General features: G+C 43.5%; 1 protein-coding gene and 1 long non-coding RNA gene across 11 annotated transcripts in view; one reads left to right on the top strand and one right to left on the bottom strand.

Annotated features, from left to right (window-relative positions):
• AUTS2 (activator of transcription and developmental regulator AUTS2) overlaps nucleotides 1–21,070 on the top strand; it is a 667,021-nt gene that overhangs the window by 615,673 nt on the left and 30,278 nt on the right. For all 10 annotated transcript variants that reach the window (XM_081890188.1, XM_081890193.1, XM_081890191.1 and 7 more), the window contains 2 exons: nucleotides 18,582–19,056; nucleotides 20,363–20,613. In XM_081890188.1, the coding sequence (XP_081746314.1) occupies nucleotides 18,582–19,056; nucleotides 20,363–20,613 (726 nt within the window). The remainder of the gene's footprint in view (nucleotides 1–18,581; nucleotides 19,057–20,362; nucleotides 20,614–21,070) is intronic.
• Nucleotides 1,615–6,071, bottom strand: LOC309358064. Its single transcript, XR_014163323.1, has 3 exons — nucleotides 5,583–6,071; nucleotides 2,905–2,950; nucleotides 1,615–1,753 (listed from the first exon to the last, which is right to left on the bottom strand). It is a non-coding gene; the product is annotated as an uncharacterized lncRNA (long non-coding RNA).

Genomic DNA, 21,070 nt, shown 5'->3' on the forward strand with positions numbered 1-21,070 from the left:
TGATGAAGGATGCAGGTGGCGCTGTGGCTAAACCACTGAGCCTCTTGGGCTTGCCAGTCGGAAGGTCAGCGGTTCGAATCCCTGCGACGGGGTGAGCTCCTGTTGCTCTGTCCAAGCTATTGCCAACCTAGCAGTTTCGAAAGCACACCAGTGCAAGTAGATAAATAGGTACCGCTGTGGCAGGAAGGTAAACGGCATTTCCATGCGCTCTAATTTCCATCACAGTGTTATGTTATACCAGAAGTGGTTTAGTCATGCTGGCCACATGATCCAGAAAGCTGTCTGTGGACAAACGCCGGCTCCCTTGGCCTGAAAGCAAGATGAGCGCCACAACACCATAGTCGCCTTTGAGTGGACTTAACCGTCGAGGGGTCCTTTACTTTTTACTTTTTTAATGTAAATCTAAACCTAAACAACAACATGGGACAGCTATATAAATTAAGCAGGTAAATAAATATGGGGAAAGCAAAATGTCACTTAGAGAAGGATCTGAAATATTTTCCTTGAAAGCTGAATTTGTTTCATTTTGGATTATTTTATTTGATGTTTTAATGCAGGCATCCCCCAACTCACCCCTCTAGCTGTTTTGGGACTACAACTCCCATCATCCCTAGCTAACAGGACCAGTGGTCAGGGATGATGGGAGTTGTAGTCCCAAAACATCTGGAGGGCCGAGTTTGGGGATGCCTGTTTTAATGTGTTGCAAACTGCTTGGAGATCTTTTTCATTAAAATATAAAGCAGTATAATAACAAAATTAACAACAGCAACAAATCTCATTGGGGTGGGGGGAATGGATATCTAGACATTCTGCTGTGGTGACCGTAACCTAAGTTTAAGGTGCCATTTGGCAATTAGCTGGTATATATCTGAGTTTCTAACACTGCACATTTGGTATCATTCAGCACAGAGGTTGTTATGTTCATAAGCACACACACATCACTTGCACTTAAAGCGGCACAACTGCCATGAAATCCTGGCAGAATTTCAGGATTCATTTCTTTTAAGGTTATCAGTTTTTACTTTTTGAAATGTTGATTTTGCGGGATACATATAACCAGCTGGAAATGTGTTGATTTGTTACTTGCCAGTAAAAAAAATGTTGTTAGTCATTAGCCTTTTTTTTTAGTTATCTAACTGCAGTCCTATGAATATGTACAGTGGTACCTCGGGTTACATACGCTTCAGGTTACATATGCTTCAGGTTACAGACTCTGCTAACCCAGAAATAGTACCTCGGGTTAAGAACTTTGCTTCAGGATGAGAACAGAAATTGTGCAGCGGCGGTGTGGCAGCAGCAGGAGGCCCCATTAGCTAAAGTGGTGCTTCAGGTTAAGAACAGTTTCAGGTTAAGAATGGACTTCTGGAATGAATTAAGTACTTAACCTGAGGTACCACTGTACATACTGTAGTGGGTCTTTCTGCCCTTACCATTTAAAGCAGTTGACAGGGTTTGGGGAGATTTTTTTTGGCATTTTGTCACACAACATTCAGCTAGTCTTCTAGAATAATGTATTTAGAGAGTGACATTCTCTCCACCCCCCACTGCAAGAAAGAAAGGACTGTTGCAAAAGATCAGGAATGGATCCTCAATATCTTCATTTGTGACACATGTGTACAAACATCCTCCTGGTTTCTGTGTGAAGGTATTGGTGGCTGACGGGTGTGGCTTGGAAGACACCTGCTTTTGTCCCCAAACCCTCTTGACTGGTGAGAGAGTCAGTTGGCAACCTCAGTTCAGAGGAGAAAAGTGGCTGGTAGAGATAATAATACTGAATCAAAGCACTGCCCATGGGAATGAACATGAGCTGCAGACAAAATTCCATCACAACAACCTGTTTTGCCATGGCTCAGGTAGACACCGAGTTCCTCTTCTAATCTCCAGAGTAGAATTCTGGAACCCTAGGCATTAAATACACTGCCATAAAATGCTGCAAAAAAGGCTATCTTATGCATGCTCATAACTCTGACATTTACTGGCTGGAGGAACACGAAGGTATATAAGGGGTGACACCATACCTACAAAATCTTTCCCATAGACACAACCAACTATTAATGTGGAAAACCCCACCCTTGCTCTCTAATAACAGTGACAGGTGATGAAATGTCCAGGGTATCAGTTACAAAGATCAGACATTAACTGTATCACTGTAAATAGTGTGTGCTTTCAGTGGCACTTAACTCCCAGGTCGGTGTGTTTATAGGATTGCAGCCCACTTCTCCAGGAGTAAGCCCCTTGGGAGTAAATAGATCACACTGTCTGTCATTTGTGGGCCTTTTCATGTCCAACAAGAAGAACAGAAGCTATTCTTCCATTTTGCAAAGCCTTCTTCAACTTTCTTGGAGGCAATCTGCTGATTGGGCAAGTGGCTATTTGCAAGCCTGAACTAGCATACAAGGTTGTGTTTTCCAAGCACAGACATGGGGAAGCCCTCATATGTTGTTGATGGACAATACAAGTTCAGTATCGGCTTGCTCATTGCACTTTCAGCCCATCTGCCTCCATCAGGCAGCATCCATTAATTGAGAATCTTGAAAAGAAATGGAAATAGAAGATAAACATGATTTTTTTTTGGGGGGGGGTTGTTTTAACTAATTATAGTTAGTTAAACTTTCAGCCTTGAAGGCAGTGCAAGAGAGGATGTTTGCAAACCTAATGGCATGTGACCTGTGGGTATAAGGCGGTATAATAATAATAATAAGAATAAGAATATGGAAAATAGATCTAATAATATCAGAGCATGGGCTGGACAACGGACTGTGTGTGTTAGGAAGGTTGTTGCTATACTAGGTTGGAACAAAGATTTGTACCAGAATACCTATGACGGATCATGTCATTCCTACATTATAGTGAAAATGTTTTGGTTTTTTTAAACAAGGTTGTCATTGTGTAATTCAGCTTTACCTTATCTTGGTAGTGTATAGAGGCTTGTTGGCCAATGCGCCTTTTCCTGCCAAAAGAAAATAAATCGAATCAGCTCACTCATGATAGTGTGCACTCTTCTAACTCAAACTAATTGGTTTCCTAATTGATGTTTGTTGAACTTTCTCCATTTCATTGAGTGATTAGGTACAAAAAGCTAACAGTTGACATCTGTAGGCGCTTAACTGGTGTCTGTAATTACTGTTAATGTTAAATAATTGTTAGTTAATTGGAGTGATAGCTGACTGAATGCAATCCAGATTGAGGAGAAGTTTTTAGAAAAAGCAACTCCAAAACAAACCCAAGACCTAGTTAAATAAACATACCTCTGTGCTACCCGTAGAGAAAATATATTTCCATGGGGAAAAGAAACGCATGGCCTCCCATCCAGACAGGAACAGCTCCCTGTGTTTATGAAAGAAACTGAAAATAGCTTTGACAGTCACAATCTTTTTCTTAAGCCATGACTATCCACCTGACAAAGCCAGCTGTAGGATAGCTTAGCTGGTAGAGCATAAAACTCTTAATATCAGGGTTATGGGTTCAAGCCCCACATTGGGCAAAAGATTCCTGCATTCAAAGGGGGTTGGACTAGCTGATCCCATGTTCCCTTCCAACTCTACAATTCTATGATTCTATGAAACAACTCAAACAGGCTCACATATGCATACCCTGGCAAGGTGACAATTCAGAGTGATTGAAAATGTCAAGTATGGATTGCATCATTAAAACTCCTGTGAGATTTTTTCACCCCAACAGGAGCATTGCAGGTTGCCTTACACTGGGTTGAACCATTGGTCCATCTTGCTCACTGTTGTCTCCCCAGGGTTTCTCAGTCCTATGTTGAGACACTAACAATTGAATCTGGGACCCTCTGCATGAATAGATGCTCTACTACTAATCCCATTCCAGGCAATCACGTGACTTGGCACCTCTTCCTTCTCTCTACCAACCCTCCAACTTAAATGTGGGGGGTTAGAGACACTGGGGAGCGGTGAAGTACCCTTGTCAGCTGTAGTTGCTGCCATGTGACCTTTCTCTCTCTCTGAGCTTCAATGGAGGTATTCAGACTCCTCCCAAGCCCCAGCTATGTTGCTTCCTCCACATAAGAGAAACCTCACTGGGTAAGGATGGAGAAGGCCAAGGACCCTAATGGTCCCATCCAAACTGGAGCCTTTTTTGGGTGAAAACAGAGATCTGATTATAGACCTTCTGAAACTTGGGTAGTTTGGCTTTGACTCCATTCATTGTAAGCAAAGAACACATTTGTCACCTGCTAAGGGTTCTGCGTAACTCGGGACTTCGCAAAATGGTTTGTCAAACCCCACAAATGTTGTCCCACTATCTGGTTTATCTGTTTATTTTGAAATGAACCTTTATTTTATACCATATGGATATGGGATTGGAAGGATAGCAGTCTTTGTCTTTGCTTCCCCCTCTTAAAGGTAAAGGTAAAGGTACCCCTGCCCGTACGGGCCAGTCTTGACAGACTCTGGGGTTGTGCGCCCATCTCACTTAAAAGGCCAGGGGCCAGCGCTGTCCGGAGACACTTCCGGGTCACGTGGCCAGCGTGACATCGCTGCTCTGGCGAGCCAGAGCCGCACACGGAAACGCCGTTTACCTTCCCGCTGGTAAGCGGTCCCTATTTATCTACTTGCACCCGGAGGTGCTTTCAAACTGCTAGGTTGGCAGGCGCTGGGACCGAGCAGCGGGAGCGCACCCCGCAGCAGGGATTCGAACCGCCGACCTTTCGATCGGCAAGTCCTAGGCGCTGAGGCTTTAACCCACAGCGCCACCTGCGTCCCTTCCCCCTCTTACTGTCTTTAAAAAATATCTTAATATCCTTCCTACGCACCATAGTTGTCATGGTGGCTTCTCCTTGCCAGCAACTTTGACTCCTCTTATCTGACTCGAGCCCACTAATTTGCCATCTGGATTTTTTCAACCCCTTTGCTCATCCCCATCACAACCTGGCATGATCAGCAGCCACCTGGGGACCTCATTATACATTGCTGTCGCAGTGTGGGCCAAAAATAGCATTTGACAAAGTGTGCTGAACCCCCTTCAGCCTCTAGATCTTTGACAAACAAATAATTGGGTGCATCACACCTTCGGCTCGGAGGAGTTTCTGACAAGGATTGTGGGCTTGCCAATCGCAACAGTCAGCTCACTCCTGGTGCATATCAGGGTGAATTGTTTGAAGAGTCGCTGGTGCTGACATCCCAGAATGACAGCCCTAGAAAACAGGATCCTCATTACAGTACATGCAGAGGCAGGTGTCTCTGGTGACATCTAGCTGTGCAGCTGATTTCCTAGAACAGATGTTGAGCTGGGAGAGTGGGAGCAGTTGTTCCTTTTTACAAATGTGTTAGGCTAAGAACATAAAGCTTCTCATTTCCCTGGGTTGTTGTTTCTTTAAGGAAAAGACAAGGGAAACAGGTTGCTGTTGTTGCTGCTGTTGTTGCTTATGATTTATAACCCTTCCTTCCAGTGGAACCCAAGGAAGCAAACACATAGAATCATTGAATTGTAGAGCTGGAACGAACCCAGGAGTCATCTAGTCCAAGCCCCCCACCATGCAGGGATCTTAAATAGATCATACATGACAGATGACCTCCTAACCTCTGCTGAAAAACCTCCAAGGAAAGAAGGTCCACCACCTCTTGTGGGAGTCCATTCCATTGCTGAACACCTCTTGCAGTCAGAAAGTGCTTCTTGGTGTTTTGTCGTAATCTTATTTCTTGTAACTTGAATCCATTGGTTTGAGTTGTACCCTCCGGAGCAGGAGAAAACAAGTTTCCATCTTCCATAAAACTTGGAAAATATCTTAAAACAATTCCAATACAGATCCAGACTGGGGAAGATCTCGTCTTAAAGCGCTTCTTGGGTTTTCATAGAATCAGTTGGAAGAGACCACAATCACCATCTAGTTCAATCCCCTGCAGTGCAGCAATCTTATGCCCAGTTTGGGCTCGAACCCACAACCTTGAGATTAAGAGTCTCGTGCTCTACCAACCAAGCTATTCAGTAGGCACTGAAAAGGCAACAGAGATGGCAGCTGTCTGATGTGTAACTGGATGAAGTTACAATTTAGGTGCCTAACTGTTGGATCTGCAAGATGCCTTCACTTGCAGAGCACAGCGATCAATTGGGTATATAAAGGGTGAGGTGATCTTTCAGGTCACTTCCTATGAAACATTTGAAAATGACTTCATAATGCAGTAGGATCATATCCAAGAGCTGTACCAACTGAGATTAAAAACAAACAAACCCTGCGCCTGTAGAATGTCTTCGAAAGATGCCAAAAAGACAATATTTTAAATGCATTTTAAATGCTTTTTAACCTGCATTTTAAACTCCATTCTAACATATTTTAATCAACTGTATTTTTTTGTTTTTTGTTTTTAATGTTTTCGCTGTATTTATATTCAATGTTATCTGCCCTGAGCCTGGCCTTGGCCGGGGAGGGCAGGGTATAAATAAAAATTTATTATTGTTATTGTTATAGGGAGATGGTGTCTGGCTGATAAATAGCAATTTATAGGTCGTTATGTAGCTGAAGTTCTCCATGCAGCTTACAGATACAAAGGCAAACAACCCAAAACCAAAACAAGAAAGAACCCAAATTCAATTAACACATCACCGTTACAAAACCACAGATCGCTTTAAAATAGCGGAGGGAAGAAAATCCAGAAATCTAAAATGAATTAAAATTATATAACATAATTTGAAAGGACTGCAGCAAATTTTTACAGTTCCTTCATCTCCCCGCCATCCCGGCTCTGAAAAAGTTATTAACGTAGGCACCAGTGTGGTGTAGTGGTTAAGAGCGGTAGACTCGTAATCTGGTGAGCCGGGTTCGATTCCCCGCTCCTCCACATGCAGCTGCTGGGTGACCTTGGGCCAGTCACACTTCTCTGAAGTCTCTCAGCCCCACTCACCTCACAGAGTGTTTGTTGTGGGGGAGGAAGGGAAAGGAGAATGTTAGCCGCTTTGAGACTCCTTTGGGTAGTGATAAAGCGGGATATCAAATCCAAACTCCCCTCCTCCACCAGGGAGGGGATGTTGCCAAAAATGCACTTTTGTCCATAGCATTCTCCTTCTGTACTTCTCCAGGCAAAGGGCACTTAGAAAGGATGGACTTGGATCGTGAGATGAGTGTTTCGTTAGGTAAATGTGGGAGGAGGCAAAATCTTCTCATATAATGCAAATACATGGGCTACATCTCTTGTCTTATGCACATTGCAGAACTTCATCGAGAGGATGTAAAACCATTATTTATTTCTGCAGCTCCTCATTCTCTCTCTCTCTGCCCTCAACCCTACTTTGGGATGATTTGCTCCCTGTTTACATTTCTTCAATACGAGGGTTTGATGGGTGTTGGAATAGTTTTAATGTTATGATTGTTTTACCACTTGTGCAGTCGGCACTCTGGGCTCCTCTAGGAGCAAAGGTGGGATATAAATCTAATAAATAAAATTAATAAGGAGCGGTGGGAGACTAAGAAAATCTCCCTGCTGAGGTTGCAGATGTTTGATGGTGATATGAAGTTTAAGCTCGGTGACAGCTGCCAAGATCAACAGTGGCGCTTAATGCCACCTTGCCTTATCTCCATGCGTGGGGCTTGACATCTTCTCGGAGCCATCCTACGCACCCTCAGTCTCTTCAAGAAGATTAAGAGCTTTCTCTTGCCAGCCTGACAAGGAGGGAAGTGTGGAGGTGTGCGTGTATGCTAAACGCAAAGCTAATGTGGCCTTTATGAAGCAGGAGGATTAGGCTGGTAAGTTTATACAAAGCCAAGGAGATCTTTTTGCCGAACGAAATGTGCAGCTGAGAAATATGAGCAGGAGGTCGATTGACACCTGAACAGCCAGGAGGGAATAATTAGGTATTTGCTATCTGTAGCTCCCCATGGCCTCTAGCAGCGTGTGGTTTTCGAATCATTAATCCTATTTGGGGTGTGTGCATGTGTGTGTGCACCTATGTGGTGGATGTCTTAAACATACATTTGCCATAACTTAGCTGTATTAATGCCTCAACTATAGTCAGGTACAGTGGTACCTCGGGTCAAGTACTTAATTGTTCTGGAGGTCCGTTCTTAACCTGAAACTGTTCTTAACCTAAAGCACCACTTTAGCTAATGGGGCCATCTGCTACCGCTGCGCCGCCGGAGCACGTTTTCTGTTCTCACCCTGAAGCAAAGTTCTTAACCTGAGGTACTATTTCTGGGTTAGCGGAGTCTGTAACCTGAAGCGTATGTAATCCGAGGTACCACTGTAGTTGCCTTGCAAGCTTTGATGGTGGAGACCAAGCTTCTAGTCCTGAGTGTTTCAGATGCACTTTATTTAATTTATTTATGCCACCCCCTAGCATAGTGTTCTGTAGGTGGCTTACAATAAATATGTAAGCGCGCGCGCACACACACACACACACACACACACACAGAGAGAGAGAGCTAAAATGCAAAGTAAGATTTTTTAAAAAGAAAAATGAATGCTACATGAATATAAGGAAAAAGAACATGCCCTCGGTTTAAAAACAGATTTTTATTTTTATTTTTTTAAAACCAACAAACAGAGATCCATACCAAGGTTTTATTTAAAGGTCTGGGTAAAGAAAAAGGTTTTTGCTTTGTAGGGATGGAAGAATCCAGCCATTTCACTCATTTTTCCAGTTGTAAGTTCATCTCTCCGCATTTCCACACCAGTTTGATTTATTTATTTTAAAAGTTTATAGAACTCATGGAAATTCATCAGCATTTTAGTGTGAAGTTCTCCTAATATACACATGTTTGAATGCAAGTTTGCCTAACACATATTTTTGCAAGGCCCTTTCCCCTAATGTGCATTTTTTATGTGTTATTTTCACTAATATATTCATTTATATGCACCTTTCACCCTACTGTATGTATTCTTGTGCCCCATCAGCCACTGCATTCCTATTGTCTTTGACTTCTCTCTAGAAGTCTGGGGGGAGGCGGGACTTCCATATAAGCCTGGGTAAAATGTGCAGACTCTGGAAAATGGTGCAGTTCGAACCTCCTTCAGATAAAATTTTCAACTTCATGCCTTTGGGCTGCTGGAGGAGAGTCAATAGTATGAATGTGAAGGCATTGATTGTTTTGTTTGCTGTCAAGGCATCAGACGTGCTGATCTAGCTTCCCTGAAGCAAGTAAACTCTTGCCTTCAGTTACAATGAAGAAGAAATTGATGTCGTGAATGGATGCGGCAAGACTCTTCCGAGAAACACCTTTCCAGATCTAAAGATCTTCTTTTGAGGTCTTGTAGGGTGACAACTACCAAATGATGCGAGTCAGCTGTCTATGAAGGAGAGAACTTCTTTGTGGTGACACGTCACTTATGGAGTTGTCACCCCAGGGAGGCTCACCTGCCACTTTTTCTGTGTCATTTTTCACAACAGATTTTTATTCCTCCAGACCTTTTGCTATTTATTTATTAATTTGTTTGCTGCTTTGTTTTTTGGATATATATCCCGTCTTTTTGCCAAGGCACTAAATAGATAGTTTGCATTTTTTTTTACAATTTACAGTTTTGCACTTCTCCTACCTCACTCACCAGCAGTTAAAAATAAAACACAAGCAACCCCACTACCAGCCTTCTTCCTTCCTTCTCCTGGGGCAGAATCGCATCCATTGACCCATGGCAGGGGGGCGGGGAACCATCTGACTAATGCAGACCCTGATGGTGTCTCTATCTGCCTGCCCTGCTATCAAGCAAACTTTTAAACAACCTTGTGTTCCAAATAAACCTTGGGCTCTCACTGTTTTAGCTGTTGTTTTTAAAAAGACCATTGGGTTCCATTAAACATTAAGTTAAAGTCACGTGATGGTATGCCTCTTGCACTGATGAAATGTTGTTGAGCAAGATTGTAGTGCAACAGATTGCACAACAGGAATCAGCAGGTGTGCAGCAAGCTTCCTCTAGCATAACTTTTTGCTTTTTGTTCTATAAGTTGTTCAGACAATATTGTTGCTAGTGGCAGCTATAGAACTTCATGTAGATGTTGTTAACAGCCTTCTAACATCAGATGGGATATCTGTGTTGATCATTACAGGAGTGAAGGGTGTGTGTGAAGGGAAACCTGGGAAAAGACCATGAGTGTAATCATCAAATTGCTGCTAATGAACAGGCTAGCACAGGTGTGAAGCAATGGCGTGTACAGTGGTACCTCGGGTCAAGTACTTAATTCGTTCCGGAGGTCTGTTCTTAACCTGAAACTATTCTTAACCTGAGGCACCACTTTAGCTAATGGGGCCTCCTGCTGCTGCTGCGCCGCTGGAGCACAATTTCTGTTCTCATCCTGTAGCAAAGTTCTTAACCTTATGCACTATTTCTGGGTTAGAGGAGTCTTTAACCTGAAGCGTATGTAACCTGAAGTGTATGTAACCCCTGCCAAAGATTCTGCACCCCTAGGCTAGAGCTCAGGAGCAAAACTCAGAAGGGTGTTTCTGATTCAGTCCTTGGCACCTCCTGCTAAAAGCGTCTGAAGTGGGCAAATAACTCATTTACCTAAGACCTTGCAAAGACCTTTTGTGAATAAGGATTGGCAAAATTGGGTGCCTCCAGCATCTGAGGCTGCATTCTAGATTACCTGCAGTTTCCAAACCATCTTCTAAAGCAAACCTACATACAAAACACTGTAGAAGTTATCACAGCATAGGTTACTGCAGCCAGGTAGTATAAACTCCACTGGAGTTCTATAAACTCCACTTTGACATATGCTATCTCTTACTTTGCATATGAGATATTTTGAGAGTTGCTTGTTATCCTGTGAAGTTGTCCACCTTCCTTTCTCCCTTTTGGATGATTGTGATCATGAATACTTGCTATGCATCAGGGACAGTTGATGTGATGATAGCCAAATGTTGTGGGCTACAACTCCCACCATTCCTGATCTCTGGTCAGGCTGAGAATTGGGGGCTGATGGAAGCTGAAGCCCATGTCTGGAGATGGGAGGCTATGTTTGCTTTTATCTAGCTATTGGGGGGATATCAATGGGAGATGTACTTCAAAAACCTTGAAGGAGACCCCGTGGACTACCTGTGCTATATAGGATTTTGCACACTAAAGATCTGTAAGGCAAGCTTGACTTTGAGCTTTTCAACCATAACAGACTCTCCCCCATAAAAAAAGTTTTCATTTAGCTTTCTTTTTAGAGGAAGTTATTTCGGAAAACACCAATATGCAATATTGGATGCTTGCTTTAATACTTTCTGCTTTTAATGTGTGCCTTTCCCACCCTGAGTTAGTAGCTCCTAGAATTAAGGCTTTGTTTTGTTTTTAAAGTACCACTTTTTGATTTAATAATGCGCTCTGTTTATCTGCATGTGGAGAAATGGCCCCCTTGTGGTTAGGAAACCAGCTGTTTAAAATATAGATTTGTCCAGGGCTGAGATGGTTTATGTCCCTCTTTCCATCTTCTCCCTCCACAGAGTGTCACAAAGAGTTAGGAAGCTAAACCCATACTGCCCATTTACTGTCTATCCCAAATGACAGCTGAACAAATTCAAGAAGGAAACAACAGAGGGGTATTATGTTCTTGGAAGGATTTGCACTCTAGGGAGCCAGTTTTTAGAGCAGAACTTGGCTGAAGGATGAAAAACACGTTGTTTTATTACCATAATTGATGGAGGCGGTTGGGTGTTTGCATTTCAGCAGAGGCTCCTGCAATGTCGGCAAGCAAAGCTCGTAGATTTTGCCTTCATGTGGCATTTCCAGCACACTTGGAGCCTGTAATCTCATTTCCCATGCTGGGGGAGCAAAGCGTCTTTGAGTGCTGTGCTGGAGGTGCTTATTATAACTTGGTATTAATCTCCTTTTAAAAATTGCAGTTCCCAGAGATGGCAAAATGGGATGTCTGGGAAGCTCAACAGTAGAGGACATGTTCTGCATGCAAAAGGGACTCAAGATTGGCCCCAGGCTTTTGCTGTTTAAGGATTTCAGCCAGTGTGGTTGGGAAAGACTAACCATATGGCAGGGTAGACAATGCTGAGCTAGTGGGTCCAGTCCTCTGACTTGAGTCACGTCCAAACCACACATTTAAAGCACATAGCGTCCCCCTAAGAATACCGTGAGCTGTTGTTTGCCTCCCCTCTAAACTACAATCCCAAACACCACCTTTTGCACTGTTAAGTGGACAATTCAAGAAGGTTCCAAACAATGAATGAATTTAAATATTTTTAAAAATATTTTTTATTAGATTTTCCACAATGATAACACAAACCACAAAGCAAAACGATACACAAAAACAGAAAAAGGGAATGAAAAGGGAACAATAAACAGATAAACAATAACAACAAACTTAATTCTTCACAAATCCAACCTTTTAAACATCTTGGTTGACTTACTCAAATCCCTCCTTTCTGAGTTTCCTTGTAATTAAAAGTAACAGCTTTCCAATACCATTATTAAACTAAAACAATTTTCAATTACAGTTCATCTTATTCACTTTTCTTAACATTCTAAATCCCATTTATTTAATTATAACTTAGTTTAATCCTATTTGTTTCTTTCAAGTAATTTCTAATTTTTTATATTACAATATATATTCAAATAGTCCTTAAATTTCCTCCAGTCCTCTTGAAACTCCTCTTCTTTCTGGCTGCGGATTCTTCCAGTCAGGTCAGCTGGCTCCGAAAAGTCCATCATCTTCATCTGCCAATCTTCCACTGTTGGTAGTTCTTGTAATGAATGATTATATTTGTGTGCAGTTACAACAACAAAATCTGCTGATCCTGATCTTCTGTACTGTAATCTGTATAGTGATTATAGTTCCACCACCCTCAAAGGCCCACTCAGCGCCAGATTTACGTATAAGCTAAACAAGCTATAGCTGAGGGTCCCACTCTCTTGCCCCCCCCAAAAAAAAAGTAAAGAAAAAAAATCTGGATGTACATTTCCAAAATATTAATATGCTTCTTCCTAATTGTATTTCAGTTCAACAATTACTTTGATAAAATACATATTTTGTTATGTGCAAATGGCTTTAGATACCTATTAGGTCCATAAATTACCATATAGCATATATTCAACACAAAAAACAGCGGCAATTTGTTGTTGACAAAGGACAGCTGGACATATAAAGGGCCCCATTACCTTCAGTAGCTTAGGGCCTCATCAAACCTAAATCTGGCCCTGGGCACACTTGGTGGGGACGCAGGAGGGCGCCTTTTCAGTGGCTGCTCCCAGAATTTGGAACTTCACCCTAGAGAAATTAGACTGGCTCCCTCCTTGTTGCCCTTACAATCGTTTATTCCAAGAGTCGTTTCAGAACTGCTTTTTGTTTTTAAAGGAAAAGGCTTTTAATAGTGATGTGCTGCTTTTACTACCTATATTTTAATAGATCTGTTTATTATATTGTTTTAATTCTATTAGAGTTTAATTAATTTTGCATGATTATTAGGGCTGGGCGATATCAGCTTTTCAATATTGCCGTATATCACCAGCCAAACAGCTATGATGTTGAAAAAAACAAGCTATGTTGGCTATGCCTGTGAGGTGCTGGGTGAAATTGCCACAGCTGCCAGCAACACTTACTGGAGGAAGTCACTAGCAAAGGGACTCAGGAGCAGTGGCAGTTTCACCAGCGATATACCACTGAGTGAAGCCGACATCACATTCTGCTCCTCATACTGGTCCTGGATGATATATTGCCCAGACCTAGTGGCTATCCTTTATATGGTTTTTGCTTTTTGTATTTTATCTGTCTTTTAATTTGTGTAAGCCAGACATGTCCAAAGTCCATTTTGGGGCCTAATCTGACCCCTCCCAGCCAGTTTTAACCAACCCCTGTGGCAGTTTATTTATTGGGGTCAAATCCTTTTAAAAGCTCAATAAGTTCAATACTGAAATAAGCTCAACAACTTTGGGGGTAAAATCATTTAAAAAAAGGTTGGCCCTTATGCATGTTAACTTCATCAAATCTGGCCCTCTTTGAAAAAAGTTTGGGCTGCCTCAAGTCCCAGTGTGGGGAAAGGGTGTGATGATGAGGGTGAGGATGATGATGATGATGATTTATGAGCCAAAACGAATTTCATGTGAGAGCAGTAAACAGTTTAGTTTGGGCTACAGTATACAAAAGAATAACATCATCATCTAATAGACACAAGTTGGGGTGAATGGATCAGTCCTTTTCTGCGCCATGTAATTTTCTTTTTCTTTCTTTTTCTTTTTTAAATGCTTTATTGGCTTAAAAACATAGCAAAGCAGGAAACCTCCATGTAATTTTCATGTGGGTTCATTCATAGGTGTGTTCTGTCTGGTTTGTGCATCATTCTGCATTTTTTTTTGGGGGGGGAATGCACCTTATGCCCACAACGGCTCTGATCTCCCTCCCCTGTCTGTGGCAGTGTGCTCAATGTCGAAGGAGTCAATACAGGCAAGAGAAAGTCCTTCTATACACAGTGCATTGTTAATCTATGGAATTTGCTGCCACAAGATGTAGTGTTGGCCCCCAAATTAAATGCCTTTAAAAGAAGATTAGGCAGATTCGTACCAATGACGACGAGATGTTCTGGCTTCCAGGACCAGAGCCATTATGCCTCTGAACACCAGTTGAGGGGGAACCACTGTAGAAGAGAGTTATTGCCCCCATATCCCACCTGTGGGCTTTCTGTAGTAATCTGCTTGCTCTCTGTTGGAACAGGAAGCTGGACCAGATGGGCCTGATTCAACAGTGCTCTTTATATTGAGGTGGGGGATGAAGCCAACTAAACCCCACTCACAGTAGGCCTATTGAAGCTAGTGGGTCTCATTTAGTTGTGCCCTTTCATTTCAGTGGGTCTACTCTGAGTAGGACTAACAATGGGCACAGCTCTCTGTCTCTAGAAACAGAAAAACGAGTTCCCCGTGAGAGCAGTCGATAGGGTTTCATTTACCATGTCCCGTTGCATGGTTTTCTTCCATTATTTAGAGACTGCGGCCGAAGAAAATTCAGCTGTTTTTAATAAAGTCTGATTTGCTCGTTGAGCGCTGCCAGCCAGGCTCCCAATTACCCGGGCCTCCGATCCTGCTGAGGCCTGGTGAAAGGGGGTGCGGGTGGGGGCTGAGGTCAATGCAGACTTCCCTGATCCGTAATGAATGTTTACCCAAAACGACAAGCGTAAAATGGAATCTTTGTGCGGGCTGCCAACCCCCTTCTCATCGCTACACCTCCCCATTTTTACAGAGCTAATTTGAGCAAAACCAATACGGAGCTTTCCCTCAACATGTCTTCACCAATTTCAGCAGCCAAGATAAGTCACGAGCCTCTGGTAAGGTGACAGGTGGAAGGCCACGCTCCAGGTTTGCCCTCTGGGAAAGGAGCTTGGAAGCCTACACAGGCAAAACCTTTGTTAAAAGAACTTTAATAAATGGGTAAAGAAATAGCCTGTCTCCAGCATCCAATACCCATATAATTTGGTAAAAGGAACCAACGCTGCAGTTCTTACCCCCAGTCAAGTCCTCTTTGATGCTGTGACACTCTTAAGTTGCTCCTTAATGTTGCAGTTTGGGGCTGTAGTTGAGAATTCTGATGACAGCAGGAGTGGAAATCGCCAATGTTCACTTATTCGTACCAGAAATCAATCCTGCAAATATAGCTGGCTTTCCCGGTAGTTGTTGCTTTCGGTTTGCAAAGAGGAAAAAAAATGATTATGGCTCCTCTCCTGCGATTTACATTGTTTTTCCTTTGCATTGAAATGATTCAGATGGAATAACACAAGAACAATGTGGTTTTTGTACATAACAGCGTAAGTTATGTAATTTTGCTGCAGCAGAGCATGCAATGAATAATCTGCTTTCTGTTGGGAGGTGAAGTGCAGTGGAATGGAAGCAGTGCTGTGTGCAACAAAGATGAGCAGAATGAAAAACAGTGCCTTCTAACAGATCCCTCTGCACCCTATTGGAGCAAATAGATTTATATTCAATTATAAGTTGTTTTGTCATTACCTCAAGGAAGGAAAGCTTTAAAAAAAATGTTTGAAAGATTGGAGTCTATGCTTCACATTCAAGAATCAGACAAATATCTGGCATTTGAGAGAGACCAGGCATCTAACATCCAGGTGATAGTGCAACACTCTGTGTGTCAGGGAGTTCCACTGGAAAATGCTTTGTCCCTTTTTTTTGTGGGGATGGAGGGAGAAAGTTTCTTCACAGGGGATTTCTAACAGGAAGGCATAACTCTCTAATTATGGTGATCTCTCCCCCTCCCTTTCCTTCAATATTACAATTTTTATTTCTGGAAAGGTGGTTCTTGATGGCATTATGTACTGGTTGTTGCCCTCCGTGATTGGCATGGCATCCAGGAAAGTGGGATGCCGGTAGATTCAGGGCAGGCAAAATAAAGTCCTTCTTCACACAGCACATCACCTATGGAAATCAGTCCCACAAAGAGGCAGTAATGGCCACTGACGTGGATGGCTGTAAAAGAGGATTAGACAAAGTCATGGAGGATAAGGTTACCCATGGCTGCTAACCAAGATCACAATGTTCTACCTCCACTGTTGGAGGCAGTGGTGCTTTCTGAATGACGATTGTTGGAAACCGCAGGAGGGAAGAGTGCTCTTGTGTTTGGGTCCTGCTTGTGGGCAGCGTTCAAAATTAGTCAGGTGCCAGGTGAATTTTGCACCTGACTATTGGCTACATGCGACCAAGAGGAGATCCCTAGGCACCAGGATGGTGCCTAACATCTCCACCATCTGGAGGTGCGTGCCAGGGGATTCATGGATCTTGTCTGTTTTCACACACTAACATCCTTTAGAATTCTAGCCATGATATTTTATCTGCACAATCAGGACGAATTTCAGAAACCCAAAAGTTTTATTGAAAAATACCTCTGACCCCCAGATGGCAACTAGTTTTGGCGACTGTAACCCTGGTTTAAGGAGCCATTTGTCACCTAGCTTATATATGCAAGTTTCTAACACTGCTTCTGGGCTTCCCTCTGAGAAATCTAGCTGACCACCGTTATGTTGTTGTTGTTGTTTAGTCGTTTAGTCGTGTCTGACTCTTCGTGACCCCATGGACCAGAGCACGCCAGGCACTCCTGTCTTCCACTGCCTCCCGCAGTTTGGTCAAGCTTTGAGAACACTATCCAACCATCTCGTCCTCTGTCGTCCCCTTCTCCTTGTGCCCTCCATCTTTCCCAACATCAGAATCTTTTCCAGGGAGTCTTCTCTTCTCATGAGGTGGCCAAAGAGTTGGAGCCTCAGCTTCACGATCTGTCCTTCCAGTGAGCACTCAGGGCTGATTTCCTTCAGAATGGATAGGTTTGATCTTCTTGCAGTCCATGGGACTCTCAAGAGTCTCCTCCAACACCATAATTCAAAAGAATCAATTCTTCGGTGATCAGCCTTCTTTATGGTCCAGCTCTCATTCCATACATCACTACTGGGAAAACCATAGCTTTAACTATACGGACCTTTGTTGGCAAGGTGATGTCTCTGCTTTTTAAGATACTGTCTAGGTTTCTCAACCACTGTGATAACAAGATGCTGAGACTAGATGGGACATTGGCCTGATCCATCAGATATTTCTTGCATTCTCTTTCCCCTCCAGCCACCTTTTTCTGCAGCATCCCCTTCTTCTATCTCTTAGACCCCTATTCTTTTATTTCTCTGCAATCCTAAACACACCTCCGTGGGAATGAAGCTCATTGGACACACAGTCAAATTTATTTCTGAGTAAACTCACATTGGCAAAAGCAAGCAAACAGATAAACAGGGGAATCCAGGAATCCTGACATTTTCATTTTTAGCTGCATGCTTTCCATCGTGGGTCTAAGAGTAGGTGTTTTTTTGTGTGGTGATGGTGGGGGGAATTAAATCCAGGAAATTGCACTGAGGGAGGAACAGGTTGCCAGCCCCCTCTCAGCTCCAGTTCTTTGATTAAATTCGGATCCAGCCACAGCTTCCTCAAAACAAAGTGACCTGGACAGATCAAATTGCACTAACCCCCCTTGGTGAAGACAGTGTTACTGGGCAAATCTGGCCATTTTGGTTTCTCTCTGTTACTCGTTTTCCCAGTTCAATTTTGCAGATTTCCACATCATTTCAAGAATTACTTTATTTAGAGAAGTCCTACTGAAAACCCACCAGCATTTTAGTGCAGATTTTGCTTAATAGGTTAATTTTTGTGAGCAGTTTCCCCTAATATAACATGCATTTTTTATGTTACTTTCACAAATACAGGCATTCTTATCCACAGTTTATTCTAAGTTTGCACATTTTGTATGCATTGCTTGGTTTGAGAATTGCCTTGCAAAGCTCAGAGAAGTGTGAATTTTGCATTTCAGTTAGTGTGTTGCTTTCAGGAAGTGCACATGAGGGAGCTTTGCCTTTAAATCCAAACCAAATCAATTTTCTCCTCATCCCTACATCAGATCTCTTTCCAATCAGCTTTACAGTCCTTCATTTCCCTCCTCTTTCCTTCCACTTCTCTTTCACACCAAAATTGGACTGTTTGTGAGTGTTCTATTTCTACCAACTTCATTTTTCTTGAGGGAGAGAACATAACCTCAGTGCCACTAGTTGAATGCAGGTAGTGGAAGACTGGATTCAAGATGTGCTGGAAACCCTGGCTTCTGTTTATGATTTCGTTCATCACATAATGTGTCATGGTGTAACCTTAACCCTCTTTTGTGTTATCTCTTCCTGTTTCCAGATACTGATATAGGAGCTGGCATACTAACGGAAAATGAGGACCAAGATGCCAGGGCGTTGGCAGTCCCCAAAATATCGGGATTAGAACGGAGTCAAGAGAAGAGCCAGGAGGGCGGGAGAGATCCGCTGCTTGACCCTGTCGCAGCTAAAGAGCTTTCTCCTCAGGTTTCTCAGGCTTGGACCCTGCCTCATTTGGAACCTGCTTCAGAGGCACATTCTCCTAGTCCTGCTGCCATCCAGCCAAAGGAGCCTCATCACCCATCGCAACCTGAAGCCCCCCAGAGACTGCAGGCCTCAGGAGAGGTTCAGCACTCCACCGGCCCCCCGACTCCCACACAGCGCCTGCCAAGGCCGCCCTCTCCCGGGCAGCCTGCCCGTCAAAGCCTGCCATCTGCCCAGCTCCGCCCTCCCTCCCGCAGCCTCGCCCAGCAGTTGTCGGCATATAACAGCAGCAGCTTAAGCCTCAACAGTCTGAGGTGAGTTCTCATGGGGTGCATTTTCTAAGCATCTGCTGTTGTTGAAGGTGCTACCTAGAGCAGCAGAGAGTGGTCCATTAGGGCAAATGGGGCACTGCCCCACCAACCCAAGGGAGCCTCATGACTGCAAGGAGATTTGAACACGGAACTCTGAGGTCCTAGTCCAACACTCTAACCACTGTACCACTCTGGCTTCCTAGAGCCCTTCTGCTCAGGGGGAGTTCTATAAATTAAGTAGATAAATTAATATGGGGAAAATGAAATGTCACTTTGACATATTCTCCTTGAAGGTTGCATTTGTTTTATTCTGGGTTTTTAAAAATGTTTCAATAAGCTTTGAGATTTCTTCTTTAAACTATAAAGTGGTGTGGAAATGAAAGCAACAACAACAAATTTAATTGGAGATGGGTGTGCCTAGACATTCCATTGTGGTGACTGCATCCCAGGTTTAAGGTGCCATTTGGCGATTAGCTTATACACCTGAGCTTCTAACACTGAATTGACACCCACTACCATTGATCTGGAGTACTGTGTCCAGATTTGTGTGGTTTGCTTTAAGAAGAGTATAGACAAAATAAAATAGATTCAGTCAGGAACACTGGAGGAGCTGGGCATTATTAGAGAGGAGAAGGTTGAGGGTGTGGACTGAACACACAGAGAGAGCAAAGCCTTGTTCTCTGCTGCTGGTCTAGAGGAGAGCATGAGATCCAATGGGTTCAAGTTACAGGAGAGTAGATTTGGGAGGAATTGATTGACAGCAAGAGTAGTCTGACGTGGAGCCAGCTACTGGGGTGAGGCATGAGGGGAGCACTGCCATACTGGATGACTTCAAGAAGAGCCTGGGCAGCTCTCTGTTGGAAGAGGCCCACACACATCGGCTTGGGCTCCATGTCAGAAGAAACACTGGATATAAATGTGTGAATGAAGAAAGCCTAGCTCAGGCCCAGAAACCTTCCTTTCTACCTGTGATCCTGGAAATAGTCTGTGAGTCAGAGTGGACTATGGAAAGTTAGATAGGCTGCTGGCCTGGTAGAAGGAAGATCTGCATCTTTTCCAGACTCCTCCATCCTGGTGCAGCTGACCAGATAATAGAGCCACGTTGCATCATCATTCCTGGAGAAAAAGATCAGGCCATCTATTGCTTTGGGGCGGGTGGGACAAGGAAGAGGAAGATTTGGTTGCGCTTCATGGTACCATGTTGGGTTAGATGGTTCTCTGTTTCCTTCTTGCTTGGTGATTCTCGCACCTTCCGGGAGATCTGTTTCCTAACATGTCCTCCCCACCTCTTTTTTATTTCCACCAACAGCAGCAGCAGAAGCAGCACTCCTGCCAAGACTCAACCCCCTCCGCATATAGGCCACCACCCCTCAGCATCCCCTTTCCCCCTTTCTTTGCCAAACCACAGCCCGCTCAACACCTTTACCCCCACCCTCCAACCTCCTGCGCACGCCCATCACCCCAATATGTTTGCCCCTCCCACGGCATTGCCCCCTCCTCCTCCTCTGACGTCAGGGACATTGCAAGTTCCAGGTCATCCTGCTGGAAGTGCTTACTCAGGTAAGAATGTGCATATACTTAGATACTTTATGCAATGGGGCTACATAGCTCAGCTGGTAAAGAATTGGACTCTTCAATCTCAGTGTTGTGAGTTTGAGCCCCGTGTTGGGCAAAATATTCCTTCATTGCAGGGTTTGGTCTAGATGGCATTTGTGGTGTCTTCCAACTCTGCAGTTCTACGATTCTATACATACATACATACATACATACATACATACATAAAAGGTAAAGGTAAAGGGACCCCTGACCATTAGGTCCAGTCGTGGCCGACTCTGGGGTTGTGGTGCTCATCTCGCTTTATTGGCCGAAGGAGCCAGCGTACAGCTTCCGGGTCATGTGGCCAGCATGACTAAGCTGCTTCTGGCGAACGAGAGCAGTGCACAGAAACGCCGCTTACCTTTCTGCCAGAGCGGTACCTATTTATCTACTTGCACTTTGACGTGCTTTCGAACTGCTA

Source organism: Podarcis melisellensis, assembly GCF_964234715.1.
Source record: "Podarcis melisellensis genome assembly, chromosome: 15".
Classification (NCBI taxonomy): Eukaryota; Metazoa; Chordata; class Lepidosauria; order Squamata; family Lacertidae; genus Podarcis; species Podarcis melisellensis.